The 27,612-nt window shown below is 35.1% G+C and overlaps 1 protein-coding gene and 1 pseudogene across 1 annotated transcript; one reads left to right on the top strand and one right to left on the bottom strand.

Annotated features, from left to right (window-relative positions):
* Positions 1–8,364: 8,364 nt before the first annotated feature.
* LOC132296448 (protein FAR-RED IMPAIRED RESPONSE 1-like) lies at positions 8,365–9,437 on the top strand. The gene is made up of 3 exons (XM_059794651.1): positions 8,365–8,486; positions 8,697–8,934; positions 9,159–9,437. The coding sequence occupies exons 1-3, from the start codon at positions 8,365–8,367 to the stop codon at positions 9,435–9,437; spliced, it is 639 nt and encodes a 212-aa protein (XP_059650634.1).
* Positions 9,438–12,873: 3,436 nt separating this feature from the next.
* Positions 12,874–12,980, bottom strand: LOC132298109 (small nucleolar RNA snoR100; annotated as a pseudogene).
* Between the last annotated feature and the right edge of the window lie 14,632 nt (positions 12,981–27,612).

The raw sequence follows: 27,612 nt of genomic DNA, 5'->3' as shown, positions 1-27,612 counted from the left end.
GTGCGATTCGTTACACGATATGCATGAATGATGTTAAATGCGAAGTGTGCAAATCATTACACAAGGCAACAATATATTGAATAAGAAAAACATATTCTCATAAGTACAAACATAGCAACTATGTTATCCAATGTTCAAAACATAATCAAATGAATATACAACAAGTCTAAGTCCATGATTTGAATATAGAAACCACTTCTAAAACACAACTAGATCATGGAGCAAATTGATAGAATTTAAATAGATAAACACAATTAAATTCTCTAGATTTCCGATTCAATTTCAATTAACCTCAATTTAATACATGTTAAAGGGCATGGCAAGGTCATCACCTATATCCATTCTAAAACTCAATTAGGTTATTGGAACAATAAAGTAGAACTCTAATTAAATTATGCCAATTTAATTACCAAGGTTCTAAAGCAACTTCAAATGGTCCACAATTAATATATACTAGTAAACAAATCATGGCCAATACAAATATCAAGTTAAAATCTTAATTAAGCTAATGGGACCACAAAATAGATTTTAATTAATTGTTTTAATTAAAATCTCTAGATTTTCAAACTTCACCAAATGCTCTCAATTTAACATATCTTAGAGAACATGCCAAGGACTAATGTAATATCATATTACAAGCTTATTTCATGCAATTTACGACCATGCGAATTAAACTTTCACTAAAGTTAAATATAAATTAAAAGTTACAATTCTCATGTAATTAATCCCAATTTAATATATGTGAACAACTAAACCTAAGCTTAATTTTCTAGCATGCCACAATACAATTCCAAGTTGTATATCACCATGAGGATTAAATCTTAAACATGGAATTTAATTAAATAAAAGGTTTCAAAACCTAACCGAATATTCTAAATCAAATATATGTGAAGCTATATGGCATGTAAATCAAGAATATCAAGTCAGAATTTAAATAGAGTGAATAGTGCACTCGGGGCAAATTAATTAATAATTACTAATTTTCAAAACACCTCCAATTACTTTCAAATTCAACTATGTTGAAGAGCATGCTAAGGCCTAATATAATATACTAACACATATTAATTTCAAGCTAGTTAAGGCCATTTGAATTAATCTTTCACCTAAGATAAATATTAAATAAAATCTTTAATACTTATTCAAATGTTCCAATTTTAATACACGACAATGAGCATATCAAGGGGCAATATAAAATCATGCTACATGTTTAAACCAAGTCATGAGCAACCGGGAAAATTAGATCCCGTACAAGAAAAATAAATAATAAAATCTCTAAATTTTATATTTAATCATGCAAACAAGTAGTATAAGCATCACAAGCATGCTATATAACAAGAATTTAAACTTAGAACATCTCCTACCTCAATTTGAGATGAAAACCTCAAAGGCCCATCGAAAAAAAAGTGTTCCGAATTCGACGATACCGAGAGGTTTTGTCAGGGACAACACCGTGAACAAGAATCCGCAAGAAGCCCCATGAATATCATAACTTGACCTCAAAAACAAACTCAAGAAATGGTCAAAACTGAATTCTAATTAGGGGAAAGGTAAAGCACGGCGAGGGGAACAACAAACGTTAAGGCCAAAGATTTTCCATCAAGGAAAAGTGAACCAAAAGAGGAGAGAGAAGATGGCAGCACCCCTTAGGCTGCCATGGGAGCTCCAGGTCGTGCATGAAGAGGGGAGAAGATGAAAAATGAAATATCTCACCCCCCTTTTATAGAAATCTCAAAAAGTGCCCCGAACGGGCCCCGTCGGGTCCGAAAAAGTAAAATTTGAGCAAACGCGCTCAAATGGCAAAACTTTGTGAACAAAAAAGATTCAAAATGATAAAATATGAACAATGGAAGAAGCGGTGTCAAAAACCAAGTCCCAAGCAGAAAGTTATGCCCAAGACAAGTTTGGCGCAAACTGGGGCCAGAAACCCTGAAACTGGAAAACATCGACCAGGAGGAAATTCCAAGAGTACAAAACTCGACGAAATGTGAAAATGAATCCTGTACGAGGATCCAAGCTCAAAACAAGACATTTTGCAATAACTTTCATTAATTGCACAATGGCCCCTTCAAAAAGTGAAAACTGCACTTATGGCCCAGAATGAAAATATCTTCTTAAAATATTTTCTTAAAACCCCTGAAATAAAATATCTTCAAAAGATATTTATGAAAAACACCCCAAGAAATGAAAAAGATTATAAAGAATTGTGCATCCATGCCCCTGTGGGCACCGGGAGCAACCAGAGTACTTTCTTACAAAAGTAAAGATACGTATTTCGAGAAAACCACTCAAGATGAAGGCACGTGAAGTCAAAAACCAACTCCGAGCATGAGAAGTGAGGTTGTGCCAAAAACTGACAAACGGAGATAAGACAAAATAGGGAAAATGATAGAATAGGGAAAAGACGAAATAACGCATAGTGTCTGAAAAACGAAAAATGTGAAAATGACTCAGTCCTCAAAGGAAGTTGTCAATTCACATGAATGAGTCTCAGAAACCAATTCCGAGCACTCGAGGTGACACTAAGCGACACGAAATAGAGCTCAGAAAAGAAAATTAAACGAAAAAAATTCATTCATAAAATTTCAGGAAAAAGGAAAGGAAGGCAAATGACCGGGTCGTTACACCCCCCTATATATATATATATATATATATATATATATATACATCATTCAGCTTTAGCATACTTGTTTATGGACTTATTCAACACCCTAACCCTAATTTTGCCCATTGGCCTTACGACTCCTAAAACTTTTGGCTACATCCACTTTTTAATTCTCTCTCAAATATCAATCGGTGGTTCTCTGATCACATTATGAACATTGTCACATTTTATGGCTCTCTCAATATATGAACTCGAATATTTGAAGTTTAAGTTACTTAGTTAATATTTCTAAACTTCAATAGGGTATGAACTTGAGTAGACTTTTGTATTTGCTTTGATCATATAAAAGTTCCATGTCTCTCTAGGTTTATTTGGATAAGGTATTGTACATTTGTTTGGTTTTTCAATATGTTTGTTGACAGAACTGTTTGTGTAAATTAATTGTTCAGGTCAAATTTCAACTGGTTTGTGTTTTTGTTTATGCATTTAAGGGCTTTTGAATTTATGGACTATTTTTTTCCCCCCTAAAAATAAGATACTTGCTAGCTTACATGAATACTTATAGCATGGCGCTCTTGCGGCACTCCCGCTCTAATACGTAGCTAAGTCACCTAGATCGTACGTAGCTAAGTGACCTAGATCGGGAATGGCTTATTCCGAAAGAACTATTAGAGCGGGAGTGCCGCAAGAGCGCCATGCTATAAGTATTCATGTAAGATAGCAAGTATTTTATTTTTTGGGGAAAAAAAAAAAACAGTTCATGCACAAAAAATATAGTAGTGAATCTAAATAATAGAAATGATTAGACATGAAGATAATAAAATAACTAGCCTTCTTTCATCAATTAGATACATGCTTTATGCTTTGTTTGGTTAGAAAGAAGGAATGAGGAACAATGGAGGAAAAGACGGATAAAAGATGCTTCCATTGGTTGGAAGGAAGGTAAGAAAGGGAGGAATCAAGAAGAAATGAAACATTCTTTGTGACTCATGTTTTTTCATCCCTCCAAAATTATATGGAAGAGAGGAGGGAAAGAAAGAAAAACTACTGCATAAATATGGAATTCCATTTTTACCCTTCAATTATTTGCAAAATTACTTTGTTAAATCAAATTTTACTTAAAACATAGTAGCAAATTGATTTACGAGTTTTTGTGGGACAAGAAGTTCAATAATTCTTCTTAGGATATAAATATATATATATTTTATTAGTCTATATAATGAGGGTGTACTTGTAAAAGAACATAAAATATTTCCTCCCCTTCCTTCCAATTGAACAAAAAAATATGGCACCTCATTCATTCATTCCACTATCCTTCCCATTCAACCAAATAAAAAATGAGGGAGACACCTTCCCTTCCCTAGGGATGCCTCATCCCTCCCTCCCCCTCTCCCTTCAATCAATTTTTTAATCACTCCTACCAAAAGGAGAATTAATTCTGAAAATGATAATAATCGACTATGAAATAACAATCTTCAAAAAACAAAAGAAAAGTACAAGAGGAGTTCACTTTATAAATTCCATTTAAAGCAAACATGAATCTATTCCAACTTTTTTACTCAAAAGCAAAATGAGACTACTAAAAAAAAAAAAAAAAAAGAAATGCTAGAGAGATTGTTGAGGTAGTGGAAATGCATGAACAAATAAGATCCAGGGAATGCCAGCAAAGCAATCACACACAAGCATATAACGTGGTTCAACCAAAACAGGCTTACATACACGGATGGGAAGAGATTCCACTATGATTCGTAAAGATATTACAACAATAGAGTTCCAACACCACGTACATGTCTTTTCACCATATACCACTCCACGAGCATATCTCCTCACTACCAGTGTTTTCTGCTACTCTACCAACTCACATACTACCTCTACCCATCAACTCCCTTATGAGACTACATCTCTCTCAATCTCATAAGTCTCAACCTATAACCTAGATATGTATTTATAGAGTTCCAAACCCAATTCTTTATTGGACAAGGATTTCAATTTCTTAAAGCTTGCTTAATAAGAAATTTCATAATAGAATACAACTCCAAAATAGAAACCTAATTAGAATAAGAATTTGAGACACAATTTATAACAATCTCCACCTTGATTCAAATTCCATCCAGCCAATCATCACTTCTTATGACATTGATCATGACAATTCATTGCAGCTTTAATCATGACGATCCTTTTGCAAAAACTATCATTGTCTATAATGTACGTTACTCGATTCGTTAAACCTCCAAGGCTCCACATGGACTGCTAGATTTCTATGCTATGTAACCCATCACGATTTTCTGACCATCATGATCAACCAAGCCGATTTTCTGGATCTCCTTCACCTTTGGCTTTGATTTGTTGAGGCAGCGGAAATGCATGGACAAATAAGATCCAAGGAATGCCAACAAAACAGTCATACACAAAAACAAGTATAACGTAGTTCAGCCAAAATCGGCTTACATCCACGGATGAGAAGAGATTCTACTCTGAATCGTAGAGATATTCTAACAATAGAGTACCAACACCACGTAGATGTCTTTTCACCATGTACCACTCCAACAGCCTATCTCCTCGCTACCTGGTGTTTCTCCTACTTTACCAATACTACATCTACCCATCAACTCCCTCATGAGATGACATCTCTCTCAATCTCATAAGTTTAAACCCAAAACCTAGATATCTATTCATAGAGTTCCAAACCCCATTCCTTGTTAGACAAGGATTACAATTTCTTAAAGCTTACTCAACAAGAAATTTCCTAATAGAATACAACTCTAGAATAGAGACCTAATTAGAATAGGAATTTAAGACATAATTTCCAACAGAGATTGTTTTGATGCAAGCAATCTGATCTGTAGCCTTTTGCCTCATGAAATTTCTACTTTTGTTGCTTGCTTGAGACATGTTAACCCCTTGAGTAGATGGCAAATAAGTATTAGATGTTGCATTATTTAGAGAAGAACTTGAAGCGTCATTCTCATTGGTATGCAACCTTCTCTCTTTTATCCATGTCTTTCAAATCATTTTCATAGGCAATATCATCCCAGTTCTTGTAAGACTTCTCATACTCTTCCCTCTAACTTGTCAACAATCTATTATTGTAATGAACTTAAATTAATGATCTCAATTTATTTCTTTAGACACTTGGGATATACCCATAAGTACTTTATACTCTCTGTGCACATGATGTGTTTATACTTTAATATAACACCTTAATTGCTAAAGCATAAAGTCCAAGAATGGCAACACCATATAAGTTCCTCCAAGCTGCTGCACTCATCACTTCTTTATCTTCATTGATTGAGGTTGAGCAAAAACACCTTCACACTTGTGAAATCACTAAGTTGTTGCCGAATTAAAGTTGCATCTTGAGGATCTCTCACAAGTCGATCAACAACATTCAAATAGGCACCTTGTGCGAATGAATTAGCATAAGGCTGTAACATTTTCTTTCCATTTGGACCTATACTTGTCAACCAAGAGTTAAGGTAGTAAAAAGAGTAAGTGCACAAAATGAATCATTTCCAAATTGGTTTCGTGGATGATAGAATAAATTTTATACTTTCAGAACTCTTCATCCAACTATTTATTTATTTATTTTTTTATAATCTGATCATGCTCTAGCTTGGAGCTTGAGCTTCCTTTCTTAAGTGATTCTCACTCCTTATTTAAAACCATACTTATTAAGCATTTTTCACCCTAGAAAGACGAATTGACCGGGAGATAACCGAATTTTGGGGGGAGGGCATCTTAGGGGAGGAGGGGGTTGAAGTGGCTGATGATATGGTTGGGAAGTGGTGGTGGAGGACGGAGAGGAAGAGGAGGAGCTTGAGGCTGTAGATGGGTGGTGTTGACTCCATTTCAGTGTTAGGGTTAAGAACCAAATGATATGGTTTAACACTTTGTTATTGGCTAAGTTCGTGGGATCCTCTTCAGTACAACAGTGTCCAGTTTTTTCCATTTTAGTAAATGAACAGTATTAACTAAGGAGGGTAAAAATCTGTATAAGTTTTATACACAATTTTCGTATATATATAAACATTGTTGACAAATATGTATTCTCATTCCCTCTCTTATTTTCAGCAACCCATTTCAAAAAACAAATCCCGCCCATCTTTCTGCTCTCCCAAAATATCCATTCAGCCTTTGTTCTCTCCCAATATTCTCCCCAAATAAAAATAGAAGTAGTCTTTATTCTTTCCTAAAATTTTCATGCTTCGATTTGTTTCTAAATGGAAGCAAATGGAAGCAACGTTTCTTCTGTTCCAAAATATTCAGATTTCGATTTATTTCCAAATAAAAGCAGGACTCTATTTCTCCTTACCTGTGTTTCCAAATAGAAGCAGGACTCTATTTTTTCGTATAGTAGGTCATTTTTGTCCAAATTTAAAGTGGAACACTAGAGCAATGAGGCAGAAGAGGTACGATTTTTAATTTTTATATTTTATTCATAAGAAATGAATGGTAGAAACAAAAATAATTAGTAAGAAGAAAGGGACATAAGTGGAAAAAACCCAAAAATAGTAAATTAATGTTCTATTTTAATTGATCGCTGGTTAATGCGTAAACTTATTTGGTTTAAAGCAGATACAAACATCTCCAGAGGTCTCTTTAGATTTTCGATATGCTGGAGTGGAGGGTTTTATTGTGCACTTATTTGTGGGTTTTAATGTTTGTTTGTGAGGAGAAAAAATCAGAGAATTTGTAGAGTACATGAGTGGCCAAAAAATGAATGTGATAAGATGGAATAGAGTATTCCAGAGTACAATGTCTTACCATTCATTCATTGTTGTGGGTATTGGAGTGTGATTTAATTTAATTATCTTTTATGGGAAGAAAGTTAGCTTCTGTTTGTGGGATCAAAATTCTCTATGTCGCAAGAGTATATGTGTCACAGCCAGTGAGAAAAGTTTGGGATATATGTTAAGAAAATGTTAGGACGTTGGCCTTGTATTACAATATTTTCCTAAGGTGCATCCCAACTTTCTCCTAACATGCATCCCAACATTTTTGTAAAGTGCATCCCAACATTTTCATAACGTGTATTTCAAATTATCTTTATTTGTTTCGACGTTGGCCTTACATCACAACATTTTTCTAAGGTGCATCCCAACTTTCTCCTAACATGCATCCCAACATTTTCATAATGTGTATCTCAAATTATTCTCACTTGCTTCGACGTATGTTCTGTTGTGGCATAGAGGATTTTTATCCTAATTTGTGACATACTTGATTGATACGTGCTAAGAAATGAGTGAGATATACATATCAAATTTAATTGGTGACACATGTTAGAACATTCTTGGGATATACCACTTTAATTTTTTTTTTGTTAGTTCAATATTGTGCATATGTGAAAAGGTTTTGTATTTGAGCCGTTCAAATAGAAGGTGAAGTAAATAATATTCAAGACACAACAAATGGACCAAACGTTCTTGTTGTAAAGCCTGAAGTCATTAAATGGAAACTAAGGTTTGCTATGGAGTTTGATAGTGAAGAAGAAGCATAGAATTTTTACAATACATATGGTGGTCGAGTTGGTTTTAGCATCCGGAAGAAGTATGGTAATAAAGTTAATGGAAGAATCACATCAAGGTTGTTAGTTTGTAGCAAGGAGGGTGTTAAGGGGTCTGACAAACGGGATGTATTTAGAAAGACTCCCCGGGTTGAAACACGAACCAATTGCAATGCATGAATGCTTATTAGATATGATCACACTAAGGCAAAGTACGTAATTTCTAATTTTGTAGAAACTTACAACCATCCATTCATAAATGCAGCCACATAATACCCTCTTAGTGACGGATTATGTTGAATTGGCTTCAGATTCAGGAGTTGCGGCTCGTAATGCATATGAGCTGATAGGAAGGCAAGCTGGTGGCAAAGAATCAATTGGGTACTTGAAAGTGGATCTTAAAAATTATCTAAAGACCCGAAGACAAAAAGAGCTTATTTATGGAAAGGCGGGATGACTTGTGGATTATTTTAAGACGCATGCTTATGAAGATCCTTCGTTCTTTTATTCCTTGCAATTGGATACTGATCAAATTATTACGAACATATTCTGGTTAGATTCTAGAATGATCATTGATTATGGCCATTTTAGAGATGTTATCAGTTTCAACATAACGTACAAAGTGGTACACGACAATCGTCTATTTGTAATTTTCTTGGGTATGAATCATCACCGGGAGACCGCTGTGTTTGGAGCAGCCTTAATGTATGATGAGACAGCGGATTCATTTGTCTGGTTATTTGAAACGTTCTTGAAAGCGATGGGCAAAAAAGTGCCAAAGATAATTCTTACAGATCAAGATGTTGCAATGGCGAAGGCATTAAAGCAAGTGAATAACTTTCATGCATCTCCATTCTTATCACTTCGTATTATTATTTTTGTAATGTGTAGTTTTAATCACTATTTTGTAGTAAACTATGTAATATATATTAGTGTGAATAAGAATGTACATTATATAAATCCATTATTATGGATGTTGGTAGATGCTGAAACAGTTGTATTATTTCTATTTGCATTAGTGCAACACGGGTATGAAGTTCATTAATGTTACAGGTCATGTCCATGACGAAACATCATTTATGTGTTTGGCACCTAATACATAATGCACAGAAGCATCTACTGTTTTTGTTTAAACGCGTTGAAGGAATAAAGAAGGTCATCTCAAAATTAATGTTCCAAATTGAGGAGGAGGAAGATTTTATAAGGGAATGGGGTTTAATGATTACTGAGTATGGTGCTGCTGGTAACAAGTGGCTTTCCACTTTGTTAGGTTTGAGACATAAATGGGGCACTGGCATTTGTCAAACACGACTGGTCTGCAAGAATGCATAGCACACAATTGAGTGAAAGCTTCAATGGTCGATTGAAGTATTACCTTTCCAAACAACTTATTCTACCAGAATTCTTCACACACTTTGATAGATTGTTGTCTGACAAGCATTACAAGGAGTATGAAGCCGAGTATAGCTTGCTGGAGAGGCAACCGCAACAAAAAAAAAAATAAAGTGCCACATATTAGTTCAAGTGGGAAAGGTGTACACCAAGGTTATATTTTAGCTTTTCCAGGAGAAGTTTTTAGCTACTATTGCGAGCCAGGCTATTTTTAGTACCAGTGACATGGATAACAATAGACATCGTATTTATAAAGTTGCTGGTGAGGACGGGATGCAACATCGTGTGACAAGAAAAATGAATTGTCATGCTCATGTTGTAAATTTGAAACAGAGGGTTTTTTTTTGCGCAGGCCCACTTTGAAAATCCTTGAAGACAACATGTTTATGAATGAGTTGCCTTCTCGATATATATTAAAAAGGTGGACTAGAAATGCTAGAGATGATAGCTTGGACGAAATTCTTTCCACCGAAATGAATCCGGATCCTCAATTTGAGATAAGGTGACGACATATGAAACTTTTCCGTATACTGAAAGAAATATCTTCCATTGCATCGCATGATCCCGAAAGATATAATGATCAATTAGTAAAAGCACTCGAGTGGAAAAAAACAATACAAATAAGTTGTGGTCGTAGGTTTGCAAATAAAATTGCAAGTGGTAATGGGAAAAAAAGGTTAAAATCAACAATGGAACAATGCCCATGTCCCTGAAAATTAAAGATACCTCTAAAGGACTATTTCAGAGGCTAAAACCAGCCATAGAGGTAAACAGTGGTACAAGAAGGAAATCAATGAAAGCAGCAGGCAAGGTATACGTTATTATGTCACTCACTACTTGTAGAGTGTTACAGTATTTAAACATGCTAAGAAAATAATTTCGATTTCATAACATTATATCATTCTCCATAAAACACTTGTTAGTGGAAGTAAATAATATTTTTTATGTTTTAGATATCAAATGAAACCATTGTTTTGGGAGAGGTCGGTGGCAGTGATAGTCCGTTAATCCCGTATTACGTGTTAGTCAATGTGAGTATTATTGCAAGTATAATAAATATAAGAACTTAGTATTCATGACATTTGGTTAACATGTTGATTATGTTTAAAAGTTCATTTATAGTGTTCATATTACATTTTAGGGTTGTGAAATTCCAGTACAATTTCTGAATGATGAATCTTACGTAACACCACCAGCTGTATTTCACAACAGACAGCTTAATATTGGTGAACCCTGTACTTCATCAACTAACCAGGTAAGTGTGTTCATTCAGATGTATTTTTTACTTCCTACTTTAATATATAATATGAACATTATAAATTTTTCAGACTTATATTGGCGATCAAGCTATCTTTTCATCTCAACTATTCAATACTCCCTCTTCATATGATGAATCAAGTGCTCATCGTTTGGGAGGTGATGGGTTAATATTTCTTCCTTCTCCACTAATTTATTAAATTGTTCTGACTATATTAATGCGTATGTGGTGATTAAAATTAATTGGATTACATTTGTTGCTGTTATCATATTTGAAAACACCTATTCTAAACACCGGGCAAACGAATGTGACGCTAACATCTTAAATGGCAATATCGGTGATGAATCATCCAATTCAGCATCGACTCTTCGAATATTGAGAAGGAAGTTGTCACGTAATTGACTTTTCATTCATTTAGCTGCCAATTTACGTATGCACCCTTGTAACCTTTTGGACTTTTTGTACAAAGTTTTTGGCTTATTTCGGGTGTCATTGTTTTGGATTTCTATTACAAAGTTTATGGTTTAATTTGGGGATAATAGAAAATGTATGTCTTATTTTGACTATCACCATGTTTTGTAAATTGACTCTTCGAATATTGAGAAACAAGTTGTCATGTAATTGACTTTTCATTCATTTAGCTGCCAATTTACGTGTGCACCCTTGTAACCTTTTGGACTTCTTATACAAAGTTTATGTCAATGTTGCCCCCTATGTATTAACTAAACTAAACTACCATAAAAGGGGACTTAAATGGTGACTTAAATCGATAGAAGATGACGGTCATTTCGCAGTCCAATTCCCATTAACTTCCCTGTCATCAATATAAGTTGAACCAACATATACGTATATATTGTAAATCACATCCCAAGTAGTACGTACATATCGCCAATATAATTTGTATCAAACACCCAAACATAATCGTATTAACATATACATATGTATTGTGCACAACATCCTAAGAAGTACGTACATATCGTCAATAGAATTAGTATTGAACATCCAACATGATCGTACCAACATATACTTATGTATTGTACATAACATCCCAATAAATACGTATATATCGTGAATATAATTCGTATTAAATGTCCCAATATAATCGTACCAACATATACGTATTTATTATACATAACATCCCAAGAAATACGTACATAACATCACAATAATTACTTACATAACATCACAATAATTACTTACATAACATCCCAAGAAGTAAGTACATATCGTCAATATAATTTGTATTAAACATCCTAACAGAATCATAAATGGATTACTTAAATAGTCATAAATAGATTCAACTGCTACTCCCAGTTACAGTGCCAACCTTTATGAGAAGTCTTACAACCACCCACTAACATGTCGTCCTCTAGGGCAACGAATGGTGGACGACCCAACCAAGGAGGACGCATATTGAGAGACCCCACTCACAGTCCTTTTGCTCCTTGTCCAACATCACCCATTCTGGATCCTTCTTTAACCCTCCAATACCTACTGATGCGTATTGACTAAGCCTGATCACAGTTCGGATCGGATCGGTTTGGGGATAAAGTTCAAGCTGAACCGGTTCCCATAGATTGGTGAAAATTGAAACTAAACCGATCTGTAGAGGCCTTAGATCTCCAAAACAATATTATATCTGAAACTAAACCGATCCGTGGAGGCCTTAGATCCGGATCGGTTTCCACGGATTGGGCATAAAACAAACTAAAATCTAATCATTTAACTTACTTCGATATTAGATCTCCAAAACAATATTATATCTGAACCCAAAGTAAAAACTAAATATACCGAATAAAGGAATTCTGATCTAGAAAAATCAAAACAAGTTAGATCTGGAAAAATTTAAACAAGGAACTAAATATACCAAAGAAGGGAATTCAGATCTGGAAAAATCAAAACAAGGAATAACAAGAGTCACCAAGATGATAAAGATTTAGGACACCCAACAGTGCTTGTTAACAAAAAATCTATATCAAACGAACAAAACAAAATTAATTAACCAAGGAACATGATACAAGAAAATACAAAGAATGATATAATAAGAATTTACCAGCATATATAATTTTTTTCCCGGAAAGTAAAAGAGATTTATAGCAAAACAAAAAAAATAAATATAGATGTAGGTCTGATCCAGGCCGCCAAATCAAAAGGCTAGAAGCATCAGAGGGGGCAGACATGATGACCCTTCGTTCTCTGTGCACTTTACCATGCTTCCTTCATTCTTATATTCCAGAACATCGGCTTATTGTACACAGATATAGATCTCAACGATGATATATATATACAAGAGGAGAAAGACAGAGGCAAAGAGTGATGATTGAAGAGAGAGTCACAGAGGCGAAGAGAAGAGGGTACAGAGAGAAGACTGAAGAGAAGAGGCTGAGAGACGGAGGCGCGGCTGAAGTGTAATGAAATGAGATGAGAGTAAGATAGGGTTAACTTAAAAGAATAATGAATAAAAGAAAAAACAAAATACGGTGGTAAGTAATAAGTATATTTAATATTGTGTATATATATATATATATATATATATATATATATAATATATTAATAAGCAACAGTTCGGTTCGGATCGGTTAACAGTTCGGATCAGTTTTTTATGAATCCAATCTGTTAACCGAACCGCGAATACCGAATTCTAAATTTTACAAACCATCACCGAACCATGAGATCTGAAAACTGAACCGAACCACACGGATCGGATTGGTTCGGATCGAATTGCCGGATTATTTGCTCACCCCTAGAATTGACAACCTGGGCATTGACGTGGCTCGGCTTTGGAAGTTGACGAGGAGCTTACAACGCCGCTTGAGGAGGCTCGAACATGTCTCAAACGATGACAACTCCATGGTCATTGAAGTTCTAGACAATTCTGTCTCTACTACCTCAAGCGACTACGCTCCTTGAGGAAGGATTTGGAGGCTGCTTGTGAAGGACCCTTTTGCTAATTGGGGAAGTTACTTGTGAAGGACTTTTTGAAAAGTTTATATTTTGTTTTGCTGGGTGGAAGCTTATATGGACCTGTAGATTTTATATTATGTTTTTATATTTTTGTATGAAATATGTGTGTCTGATGATGTATTTTGTTGAATGATATATGAAGCCATATTTAAAAATTCACATTTTATTTATATATATTTTTGTACATATATACATGGGGGCAAAGCAAGGATTTTAATTAAGGTGGGGCATAGTGTGAAAAAAAAATGAATAATAATAATAATTTTAGGTAGTAAAAGAAGAAAAAGTAAAGAAAAATTACATAATTTTAGTACTAGAGAATGATAAAAGTAAAGGAATTTTAGTTTTTAAAGGAAATTAATGAAATTTAAAGAGAGAAAGAGGAAAATAATATTTTGAAAAATGCATGTGTAGATTCAATTTAAGTGTAGGGGCATTTAACTTCGTGAATGGCTTATTTAGGCTTAACTAAACTACCATAAAAGGTAACTTAAATTGATAGAAGATGGCGGTCATTTTGCATTCCAAATCCCATTAACTTCCCTGTCTTAATCGTATTCTATCCTAAGCAACATAAGCTAGTAACATAGTGTGGATAAGGTTACATCTGTTTTCATTACTTTAAAAGTTGGCGTGCCATTGGCAAATAAAGAGTATTATGTTAAATAGACAAGTATAATTAATACATTAAAGGCAAATGAAAACTGCAGACATAACAAGTATGCTTAATAAATTATAATTTCCACAATAATTCCCAATAACATTTCAATTTTTTTTGGAACAACTCCTTGGGGGTGGAATTTCAAGTCATCATCTCTAAAGTCCCGAAAATCTATCAAATCGGAATCCGATGTTAGGTCCGGGTCATTCATAATTTTTTCAAACTCTTCATCCGAATCCTCGTATGTATTCTTCGCCTTTGTCAGTTTGTTTATTTTACGCCATCTTACATTTAATTTACGGATCTCACGTTTAAGTTGAACAATGATGGATTCCATATATGTGACATTCGACTTTTGCATTTGAAGATGACATGCTCTATGAATGATAACTTTTACTAGTCTGCACTCTACCACAATGACACTCCTTGAATACGTTAACTCTTTATACCTTTGTTGATGTTGAATACAAGATTCAGATGGACTGGTTGGATGACGTCTAGTGCTTTGCCTTGAAAGTTTGACATGGACCCGTGGTAGTGCATGTTCTATCGATGAACTGCTTGAATGTCCTCTGCTTGGCTATGGTAAGGATAATACTTGCCATTAGGAAACCCTCGCATCTGTGATTTAGTTTTTTTTCCACGTTTGTGTATATCCCTACTTTCCAACCAACAAAAACAATGTAATATCGACGATGTGCCATTGATTTGGAAGAATATATATTTGTACCTAAAAAAATATTAGTCCATGGGTTTCGTTGGAGAACCCTAGGGTTTAAAAGGACAATATACCAGTTACAGCTACTACGTTTTGGTTGATATTATTGAAGTATTAAATACTATGAACTCATTTTACACCTACCAAGTTAAGCATGCGAAATAATAGAGGGTTTTCTTATTTTAGGGTTTACTTATTTGAGGGTTACTGTTATATTGATAATATTAACATAATTTATATGTATATCTTACAGACATGACTGTTTTTTACCCCAATTAATGTTCATGGGGGAATGTAATTGATTTATTTAACGAGAAATTTATGTACAAGTAATTTAGTAGGTGAATAATGATAAATAAAATTAAATGCTAATGGTTATTTAACATATCACTATAAAATAAATATAAGTTAAACGTTGGTATAGAAGCATTAAGCTCATTATCTGTTACTTGTTGTAGGGTTAGAAAGATTTAGTGTTACCTTATTTTAGGGTTATAATTAATTATTAGGGTTACTTTAATTTGAAGTTGTAAACAACACGAGCATTTAAGGTTATAATTAATTATTAGGGTTACCTTAATTTGAAGTTATAAACTGCACAAGTATTTAGGGTTAAAACTGAAATTATTTGGGGTTATGTCCTTTTTGTTCAACTTATTTTATATGTTGATTCATACCTTTATGAAACGTTGTTTAAAAACGTATTTAAATATGAGTCCTATTAATAACAACCCACCCACTAGATTGGATAAGAATTGGAAACTCTTGCATTTACAGATTGGTGTAACAATGGATATACATACACAATATTGGATTGGCGATGTCATTCGTAGAGTTAATGCTTTATGTTTCAAGCATTACAACGATAAACATGAGTGGTTAGTATTAATAATCTTCTTATGTTTCACTACCTATGCATTACAGAATATAATTTTCAATACAGTACATGTACCCACACTGAAATTACATATCATGTTGGAGGGAAATGGAAGAACTTGGGAATGCAATGTGGATGACAACATGGGAAGGTTATGGTGTAGCAGAGCATGTACTTGGAACTGAGGGGCCATAAAATGTAATCAGAGATAGGCATACGTACTTACAACATAGCTTTCAGTCCAAGAATTATGATGTAAGGTTTATAAGAGGGGTGGTACGTGTTATAAGATTGTAATGTGATATAATGTTTTAAAAACAAAGTTAGGTACAATTTATTCATGGCAACTTATATTTGCTTTATCACAGGTGGATTGGATTGTCTTCAACAAAAGTAGAGGCTTAGCATTCCTGCGTGGAAATGGAGTTGAGTCATTATATGCCACATGCATTGCATTACTATTTTCTCATGATGATAACAAGGAGGCCAGAATTCATGTATTAAATTTGTTATGGATAAATGAGCATTTATGGACAGCATTGAAGAGTGCCCAAAAAAAATTCTTACATTAATTAAGCAAGGCAACCACATTAACTGGCCATGCTAGATTTTGAACGAGGATGTCATAACTTGCCATCGCTATTGGTGTGATTTAAATGTGATGTTGTTGCAAAGAAAAGTTTCAACAAAGTACATTAATGGCTTATTCGGTTAGTTCGGTAGTAGTATGGTTTGGTTGGGGAATAAGTAGTTTTATTGTATTTGGTTGTCACATAACTATACATTTGGTTTCTCACATTAGTTAATAGCTTAATATATTTTTGTTTAAGTATGGTATGACTACCTTATGAAATAATAAATTTCATTTCATTCTAAATGATGGGATTTTTTGTGCAAATCATTAATGACTTTATGTATAATAAAGTTGGGATATTAAGTACTTAGGATTTATTTAAATAAATCAGGAAATGCGTATTAAATATATATGGTACTTAAAACCACGTAATTATACATCATACATATGAATATTATATAATTTATTTAACACTTACATATTTAAGTGTTTATATAAGGCACTTAAACCACGTAATTATACATCATACATATGAATATTATATAATTTATTTAACACTTACATATTTAAGTGTTTATATAAGGCACTTAAATATATATGGTACTTTAAAACCACATACGAATAACTTGGTATTTATGAACATGGATTCAATGATAAAGTACTGGATTATTTTGAGACGTATCGTATGTGAACCACAAATATTATATTTTTCTATTATAGATGCTTCAATTTAACCATCCTATTTATTTCTAAATGTTTTATTGAAAAATATTAGATTAAGATTGAAATTCAAACAACAACTGTTGTAAAGACCATTTCAAAAATTGTTACCGTTTTCGTCCTTTTATTGGTATTAGTATTTATGGAGTCCTATAAATCATAAATTTTCAAATTTAGCAAATATCAATTAGGGTTATATTGTTCTTCTATGTTTCATAAAAGCAGTAGGTGTTCAAAATCCCATAACTGACAATCATCAATGACCACCTACACCAACAGTCGTGGAAATCGCAGATCAGTCCATGCCTCAAATGTTCAGAACAAGGTAAGTGAATTCACTCTGTTAAATTATTAAATATATTTACTTAATTCAAATAATTTTTACTTCCTCCATGATGAAATTGGGTTTTTCCTTTTTTTTTTGGGAAGAAGGTTTAGTCAAGCCTTCTTTAATGTGTTGATTTCGCTTTATTCAGGTTGCATTTTCACGCACAGGCCTAACGACTTACTTGACATAAGGTATATGAATACACTTTGTTGGTGTCAAGAGACGGCAGATGTTAAAATTACAAAAAAAGAAAATTCCAACAAAGGAAAGTTATATTATGTATGTTCAAAACCACAAGATGAACGTTGTGGATTCTGGGAATGGTGTTATCTTATTTCTACCTCCATCCGAGAAAGGGGTCAACCATACATTTCAACCAATATTTCACTAGACACAATAATTATAAATATTATATTAATCTCAATGCAATACTTTATTAATTATTACTAAATGAAAATGAAAATATTAGAACACAAATACAATTGCAAAGGATTTTAACAAGTGTGTGTTACAATTACTCTTCAGAAAGCTCACACGATACCACATAACTCAACAATTTCTTCTCCTTAATGCCCAATCGAATCTTCTTATCTCCCTTATAAACAAACGGAAATAAGTAAAATTTTGTCTGCTTTTTTATTCTCTGACTTCGTCTAAGATTTACCACCACTTTCTCAACTCCTGTGTCTGGAACATTAATGGCATTTTTTAGGCCTGCACCATTTATGTCTATTTAACTATTGGAAGATGTAACTGCTGCACTTAAGTCATGTTCAATAGCCATACTGACTACCGTATGACCTCTTCCCTTTGTTTGTCATTTATTTTAGGGTTGGTGGTAGGAGTAAGGTGGCCAACATCTCTATCGAATAGCTTACCATCAAATGCTTCCCCGTAACCAAATGTTTCCCTATCCTCTATATCCTCTTCATCATCGATATTTTTTCATGCATCTCTTGCCTGAGTAGAGGGTTGCCCCTCACCTCTACAATCATTGCTGGGTTCCAGATGCTCTTGATTTCCCACCTCATTTTTTTAACTTCTTCTTTATTAAACTCTCTACTTCCTTCACCTTTTTCTTCAACATTTTTGTATTTTCTTCGTCTTTTCTTATTTCCCTGTGAATATCTTTTATGCAACGCTACATACACATGTAATAATTGGTGAACATTAATTAAAATACAATTACAAGCCAGCCTATTCATACATACATAATCATCTCCAGTATTAAAATATATATATTTATCTCCACTTCATTGTCAGAATAACTACCATTCCCTTCTTCAGCATTGGATGACCCTGGCGGAGATTGGGACGGACCACATTCAGTTGGGCCAACATTGGTATTGCTTGAATATTCTTTACCCTAAAGTGTGATCAACTGTTCCAATTTCAAATTATACATAATGTGTAACTATCCTTATAGATGATATTGGAATGACAAAATAAAGATACTCAACCACTTAAATTTGCAACGTAGCTAAAGTACAATACCTGACCATTTCCAAAACCTCCCATATGTTCCTCCCACTATAAACAATCACGTATGAGGCTATCCTCCCAATAACCTAGGTTGTTTGTATCTCTAGTAGGATAGCATGGGTACTTCACCTGACATCTCACCAAATAAATTAGCCATTTTGTATGAAACAAAATAATAAAGTAAACATGATACATATTATATAGGAAACAAAATAAATTTATAAGTTTCAATTTGCAAATAGAGTTAAATTTAAACTTATATACTTGCAAGAAAAACAAGCAACCAATATACTCTATTTTTAGCTTCCTATCACCCAAATTATCTACTAAATAGTCCAGCACATACGTTGTAATGACCCGGATTTTTCGGATAAATTTTTTTCCGTTGTCTTTTCCCTTCTGAGTTTGGTTTCTTGTCGATTAGTGTCATCTCGAGTGCTCTGGAGTTATTTCTGAGATTTTTTTTGTGGATTGACAACTTCCTTTGAGGACTGAGTCAATTCCGCATTTTTCGTTTTTCGACACTATTCATTTTTTGTCTTTTTTCCTATTTCGTCTTTTTTCCTATTTCGTCTTTTCCTCGTTTGTTACTCTGTTTGCGTAACCACACTTCTTGTGTTCGGAGTTGGTTTCAGACTTCACGTATCTTCATTCTCAATGATTGCTATGAGATACGTATCTTTACTTTCGTGAGAAAGAACTCTGGTCACTCCCGGTGCCCATAGGTGCATAAATGCAAAATTCTTTGGAAACATTTCCTTTTCTTGGGGTGTTTTTCGTAAATATCTTTTGAAGATATTTTATTTCAGGGGTATCTAAGAAAATATCTTTTGGAAGATATTTTCATTCTGGGGCAGTTTCGCAGTTTTCACTTTTTGGAGGGGCCATTGTGCAATTAATGAAAGTTATTGCTCAATACCTTGTTTTGAGCCTGGATCCTCGTATGGGATTCATTTTCACATTTCGTCGAGTCGTGAACTCTTAGAATTTCCTCCTGGACAATGTTTTCCAGTTTCAGGGTTTTTGGCCCCGGTTTGCGCCAAACTTGTTTTGGGCATAACTCTCCGGTCGGGACTCGGTTTTTGATTCTGTTTCTTCCTTTGTTCATATTCTCTCATTTAGAATCTTTTTCATTCACGGAGTTTTGTCGTTTGAGCACGTCTGATCAAATTTCACTTTTTCAGACCCGGCGGGGCCCGTTCGGGGCACTTTTTGAGTTTTTCTATAAATAGGAGGTCTTTCGTGAAAAAATCAGATTTCACTCTCTCTCTCCCCTCTCTTGGCCGGATCTCATGGCAGCCATGGCTGCCATCTTCTCTCTCTTCTTTTGAGCTTCCTCCCCTCACTAAAAAGTGGTGATGCCTTTATGTTTATTGTTCCCCTCGGCGAGGCCTTCGATTTAAACCGATTGGAATCTTGTTTTGGCCATTTCTTGAGTTCGGGTTTAAAGTCAAGTTGTGTTTTTGATGGGGCTTCCTTGGGATTCATGCTCGTGGTGTTGTCCCTGACAAAACCTAGGAGTTTTGTCGGATTCGGAGCCGATTTATTTTGGTGGGGATTTGAGATTTCATCTCAAATGAAGGTAAGGAATGTTTTAGGATTATTTGTGTGTTGTATTGTGTGTTTTCCATGATTATATAACATACATGTATGCGTTATTTCAAATCTAAAAAGTTAGTAATTTTTATTTCTTTGTATAAGATTTAAAATTCATGATGATGTGTAACTTGGTTTTGAATTGTGGCATGGTAGAAAATCTTGTTTTAATATGTTTGTTAACATATATTAAATTGGGATCAATTAAATAAGAATTGCTCTTTTTAATTAATAATTATCTTTTGTGGAAGATTAAAGTTCATAGCCGTACCTTGCATGAAATTGAGTTGTATTATGCTTCTAAATTGAGTTTTGGCATGTTTGTTAACATACTTTAATTTGAGAGCATTTGGTTGAGTTTGAAAATTTAGAGACTTTAATTAAGAGAATTAATTAAAATCTTTTTTTTTTTTTTTTTTTTTTTTTTTGTGGTTTCATGGGCCTAATTAAGCTTTTGTGTGAATATATGTAATGACCATGATATGTCTATTAGCAAATATTAAATTGAAGCCATTTGGAAATGATTTGAAATCTAGAAAGTTTAATTATTTTGATGTAATTAAATTATATCTTGTTTATCCATGGATCTAATCATGTTTTAGAAGTTGTTTCTATTTTAAGAGCATGGATTTAGACTTGTGATGTATTCACTTGATTATGTTATATGCATTGAAGAGTATTGTTGTTAAATTTATATTCATAAGAGTATGTTTCTAATATGAATATATTGTTGGCTTGTGATTTCATAGCATTATGGATATGAAATGCTTATTATGCACAATTGAGAGTTATATTGCTAACTTGTTACTATGTAGTAGTAATATGTATAAGTTATGAACTTATTTGGTTTATTTTGGAGTCTTGGGACATTGTTGTTATATGTGATATGGCTAAAGTTCGGCTTTAGTTCGGGAGGTATGAGTTCTCCCAAATTGAGATAGTGCGCACTTAGGGTGGTTTTCCCTGCGGGTTAGTGCCCGGAACAACCATTTTATTCTCGGCGGAAATCCGAGATGTGATGTCCAAGTCTTCCACTATTTGTTTTCGCATTCAATTCCAAGTTGACAATCATGGTTACCTTGTTGACTTGTGGTTTTTGCTATTGGTGATTTTGATGTTGTTAAGTACATCCATACTAAATTGCTATATTTAGTTGATTTCACACTTTTAGATTTCTAGTTGATAACCTAGAGAATCTATGTCTTGATGTGTGGTATTAGATATTCTAATTATGCTAAATTGTTATATTTAGTTGGTGTTGCATTTTAGACTTCAAGTTGATAAGCTTGAGAATCTATATGTTGTTACTTTGTGTAAGCATGCTCCTATATTGTTGCTTTGTGTAAGCATGACCTTATGTTGTTAAAATTGCATGAATGAGGTGATTGATGCTAGAAATGATCTTAGGTAGCTAGGATGCTCCTTGAGTCTTACCTTTAACATAGACGTTAGGTGGAATGAACCACAATAATTAAATCATGCAAACTTATAAAACGTAGGTCGATGCATGCTCATTTCCTACGAGTAGCTTTTTGTTACTCACCCCTATGATACTGGGGCATATTTCAGGTACAAGAATTAAAGTTGAGATTCCCATTATGCTTGAATGACTTGTGGACTTGAAAACTTCCATTTTTGTGAAGGTTGGCTCGGAATGCCAATTGTAGTCTTATTTGTCAAATGTGTATATTTGATTCTAAACTTGTAATGTGTGCCTAAGCACACTTTTGATTCTCATTTATGTATATGACATGAGGCCAAGAGCCAAAGTTCTTTTAGAATCACATTTATGTTATGGATGTTGATTTTTGCCTTAATGAGATTATATGAAAATTCATGCGTTGAAGTATGCTATTTTGCACCGAAGCGTGTATTGTGTATGAAATTCATTATCTAGAATTCATTTAACATGTATGAGGTGTGGCCAAAGGCCAAACGGTATTTTGAAACCATTTCATGATTTTGAATTCCAAGTTTTCATTCCAAACTTCGTTTTTGGCATTTTGGCCGTTGGGAGGTCATATTTTGTATCGGCCATATTTTTGAGCCATAGACCATTGTAGCACATCTTATTAGGTATGTTACGTTTGTGTGCATGGTCATTTCCGGGCAAAGCTTCTTCTTTTGTGAAATGAGCCTCCTACGGACTTATTTTATACTTTTGTTGCATAATCTGACCTAAGGGTATTTTGAGAATTCCTTTGGGAAATAAATTCCAGTCTCTACATACTCACTTAGAAATTGTGATTTTAGGGGAGGGGTTTGGGAAATAAATTCCAGTCTCTACATACTCACTTAGAAATTGTGATTTTAGGGGAGGGGTTTCTTGTTTGTGTTTTTCCAGAAAATGCCATTTTGGTATCGAAAATCGATCGCAAAGTTCAGCTTTTTGTTTTCCATTTAGCAGCTTTTTCGACCCTCTGAACCAGATTTCTTGGGAGGGCATTTTGGGCATTTTACAGTGAGTATTTTTTGATTTTTCTCAAGATTCAAGTAGAAAACTCAATTTTGAGAGGGGTTTCTTCTTTGTGTTTTTCCAGTAAATGTCATCTAGAGCCTCAAAATCCCATTTTTTCCAGAAAAACCCTTGATGCCAGGTTTTTGTTGAGTTATAGTACAAGTGTACGGGTCAAGTGTACGGGTGGTAAATCTCGTAACCGGTTAGATGAGCGTGGGCAGTGACTTGGTCACTGAAATTTGGTCTTCTAATCTATTAGAAGGATCTCCTAATCAATTAGATGGTCTTGGGTTGACTTTTTGACCATTTTGCCCCTTCTTATTCCGTTAGCCATATCTTCTTCATCCGGACTCCGAATCAAGTGATTCTTGAGTCTAAATTCATTAATTTTTCGTTGTTTTTCCAATGGTGTGCTCGGTGGCATCCAATTTTAAGCTAGAAATGACATTTTTACCCCTAGGTCAATTCTTGTTCGTTTTTGAAATGTTGCTTTCGCATTTGTTTCCCTTGGGTTCCGTGACCTCATTGAGTTGTTGTCTTAGGGATGTGTTGTGTCTCTAAAGACCATTGTTTTGTCTTTTGCTTCTGCATTTTGGATCCATTTTTGGGTCATCTTTCAGTTCATCACTGACGCACCGGGTTGAAAAACTTGGGCCGTCACAAGTGGTATTAGAGCTCCTTGGTTTGAATACCTTGGACGATGGGTTTTGGGTGCATATCATGCTTATGTTGCCATGCTTTATGTGCTTATATGTTTCATGATAACATGTTTTGGTTTGATAACATGTTTATGTGCTTACGTTCTACATGTTATATGCTATTTGTTTAGCATGATTTAAATTTGTCGTAAAGAACATGACATATGATGTTTGCTAGATTAGATTTGTATATGCATAACTGTATTGCATATTTGGCATGACACGGGCTTGGTCATTGAGGCACTAGTTGAGGTTGATGGTGCTTGTAGTCACAGTTTCGTGGTAGTATAGGTTGTTGTCGACCTAGTATCGGCTTTGAGGTAGGTGGATGGTCACCTTTTGTTTAGGCTCTTGTGAGATGAGTCATTTGGCGTTACCGTAGTGGTGGATTTGTTGGTTTTGGGCCATTATGAGGTTATGGACCTCTTAGGATCCTTGCTTATACAGGAAGATTCCTTTAGAACTTGCATTTTTCGTGGGTGGGTACGTTTGTGGGCGGGTGCATGGCACTGTCATGCTACCGTGCCGGCTAGCTACAAGCGCAGTTCGGTTGGAATCAGTGTTGGTTTTGTTTTGATAGGCGTTGTCCTTTGATCGATGATGATGATGGTTGTTTTGGGGATCAGTCGTGGTGATTGATTTAGTTATTGTTGGTATGGCTGTAGTTACCATTTTCCTTGAGGAGTTCTTGCGTGATGACGCTTTTGGGATCAAGTCGATTGATTGATGTTTCGGGTAGTGAGAGCACTGCACTGTTAGTGTCACTTGTAGTGTCACCTTTAGATTCGGAGTTAGATTGTTAGAGTCTTACCGTTGTGGTAAGGGCTCACGTTTATTTGGAGACAGGTTGTTGTCGCATTGGTTTTGGAGTCAGTTTATGGCTAGGAATTGTCCTTCCTTTTACCTAGACACTCTAGGACACGATGTCTATAGGGTTCATTGTTGCATCATTTTGTCTTATGCAGTTTCGTTTACTACCATGTTAGTAGTATGATTTATGTTATTGTGATGCATGAGTAAGTGGAGGTCTATCCACATTTGCCTTCTTGTTATGTGGCATTAGCATGCCTTCTGTATATGCTTAGAGATGCCATGTTGTTACTGTACTTTTGTGAGATGCTTTTGTACTTATGTGGAGACGTGTTGCGTGTACCTTTGATTTTTATCTATGTGAGTAGATTCACTTCTTGGTAGTTGCATTTCCTTGTCATATGCATAACTTCCAGGTTTGGTTTTCCCATTCGTTTCCCTCGGTCGCACGTAGTGTGTATGCGGGTTTCCACAAGGGTTTTGTGTTGGTTCGTGTTAGGGACTTCACAAGGAGTGAGTCTCTTCTCTTCGTTGCATTGTGCACAGTTTTGGGGTTGGTTGGTCCGTGAGGATCACTATCATTGTCTTGAGTCCTTAGTGAGGATTCGATGGATTTTGGTCGACTTACTTCCATGTAGGGGGTGAAGTCTTTGACCTTGTTGTCTTTCATTTCAGAGATGGAGTCGTGGTGTTGTCCTTTTTAGGACTGGTGGTTCCCTTTCTTTCGTGTCTTCCCTTGGGGAGTTTTTGCCGTGGTTGTTGACGGTTGTGGTGCTCAGAGTGAGTTGATTGGTGTGAGATCATTTTGTGGGGACATATGTCCATACCATTGAGGATTTGTTTGATTCGTGAGGTGAGCTCGATGCTCTTTTGAGAACGTCTTTTGGAGACTTGTTTCAGTTTTGGAAATCTTGATGTTGTTGACTTTTATGAGGAGTTTTGAAGGATCGCTGTTAGATATGGCTTGTCTATGGAGTCTTCTCATCCTAGTTGTAACTAGGCATGGTCTTGAGGAATCGTAGTTCCAGTGGTTGTTTATGGATTGATAGAAATTGAGGAATTTTGATTTAACTTGGTGTTTCCAAGTACGGTTTTGAGAGATTCATTTTGTGACCTTGGTTGTTGGCATTTTGATGTATGTGCCACTTGGTGGATTTGTATTTTGAGGATTTAGTTATCCGTGATAAGGATGTGGATCTGATGTTTGATCATGGTGATTGGTCTTGTAGTTGATCTGTTTCAGGGAGTAATGTGAAGGACTTTCGATGAAATGTCTTATTGTGAGGTTCATTTTGATTTCTGTAGGCGTTGATTTGCTTGTCAGGTTTTGGATTCTTGATTAATGTTGTTAATAGGGGTATTTTGAGACATTGGAGATGTTGGTTTTACTGTATTGAGGATTTGGGGCCTTAAGCATAGCGGTACCTATAACATTATTGTCAGAGTTTTGGGATTGGCCAGGATGGTCCGGCCGGACATCTTTGGACCATATCTCAACTCTCACGAAATGTTGGTCTCCGTAATGCTTTTGGTAATGATCATTTTTGACATTGATGTCATTGGTATCGAGAGGTTTCATGGGTAAACCTAGTGGGGCGCAGGTTATGAACTAGTGCCTTATATTGTCATGCTACCGTACAAAGTTGTGTGTTATGGGCGAGTACTAGTTGCTGTCGATGCTACCTTACTGACGAGTAAGTGTGGGCGAGCACTAGGTACTGTCATTGTTACCACACATTTGAGTACGTCGTGGGCGGATTTTGGTCACTATTCGTACTGCCACGTTGTGTTTGTTCTGTACCCTGATTTGATATGTGGTTATCTTGGAGTTCTTTTGGTGGTTGTTTGTGATTCCTTATGATGGTTTGTCAGGAGGGACGCTTACGGTTGTTGTTTTCCGTTCTTTTGTCTGACTTTGGGTTCTGTGTGTGAGTTCAGACTTGTCGTGTGGCCATGTGGTCACTTTTCCCTTGAGGGGTTGTTTTGTCATGAGCACGCGGGTGCAATTGACAATGGTTTGTGTGTTCTTTTCAGCTTTGAGGTCGCTGGTGTGGCGTGTTGTGTGGGGTACTCGGAGATGTACTCCGTCGTTATCCTGGTTTTGCCTTTTGTTGTTTGGGCTGGATTTTGGGGACGAAATCCCTTTAAGGTGGGAAGGTTGTAATAACCCGGATTTTTCGGACAAATTTTTTTCCGTTGTCTTTTCCCTTCTGAGTTTGGTTTATTGTCGATTAGTGTCATCTCGAGTGCTCTGGAGTGATTTCCGAGATTTTTTTCTATGGATTGACAACTTCCTTTGAGGACCGAGTCAATTCCGTATTTTTCGTTTTCGACACTATTCACTTTTTGTCTTTTCCCTATTTTGTCTTTTTCCCTATTTTGTCTTTTCCTCGTTTGTCACTCTGTTTGCGTAACCACACTTCTTGTGTTCAGAGTTGATTTTAGACTTCACGTATCTTCATTCTCAATGATTTCTATGAGATACGTATCTTTACTTTCGTGATAAAGTACTCTGGTTGCTCCCGGTGCCCATAGGGGCATAAATGCAAAGTTTTTTGGAAACATTTCCTTTTCTTGGGGTGTTTTTTGTAAATATCTTTTGAAAATATTTTATTTCAGGGGTATCTAAGAAAATATCTTTTGGAAGATATTTTTATTCTGGCGCAGTTTCGCAGTTTTCACTTTTTAGAAGGGCCATTGTGCAATTAATGAAAGTTATTGCTCAATGCCTTGTTTTGAGCCTGGATCCTCGTATGGGATTCATTTTCACATTTCGTCAAGTTGTGAACTCTTAGAGTTTCCTCCTGGACGATATTTTCCAGTTTCAGGGTTTTTGGCCCTAGTTTGCGCCAAACTTGTTTTGGGCATAACTCTCTCGTCGGGACTCGATTTTTGATGCCGTTTCTTCCGTTGTTTATATTTTCTCATTTGGAATCTTTTTCATTCACGGAGTTTTGCCGTTTGAGCATGT

Source organism: Cornus florida, unplaced genomic scaffold (assembly GCF_030987335.1).
Source record: "Cornus florida cultivar Cherokee Brave unplaced genomic scaffold, ASM3098733v1 CherokeeBrave_3.0.0_Hap2_Chr02, whole genome shotgun sequence".
NCBI classification, from domain to species: Eukaryota; Viridiplantae; Streptophyta; class Magnoliopsida; order Cornales; family Cornaceae; genus Cornus; species Cornus florida.
Note: the sequence above shows the minus strand (reverse complement) of the source record. Positions and strands in the feature narration are given on the sequence as shown.

Excerpts from the sequence above, each read along its gene's own strand:
- LOC132296448 (XM_059794651.1), top strand. The coding sequence starts at position 8,365 with ATGCAGCCACATAATACCCTCTTAGTGACGGATTATGTTGAATTGGCT. Across the intron at positions 8,487-8,696 it reads GGTGGCAAAGAATCAATTGG|AGATGTTATCAGTTTCAACA; the intron begins GTACTTGAAAGT and ends TGGCCATTTTAG. Across the intron at positions 8,935-9,158 it reads TGGCGAAGGCATTAAAGCAA|GTCATGTCCATGACGAAACA; the intron begins GTGAATAACTTT and ends TTAATGTTACAG.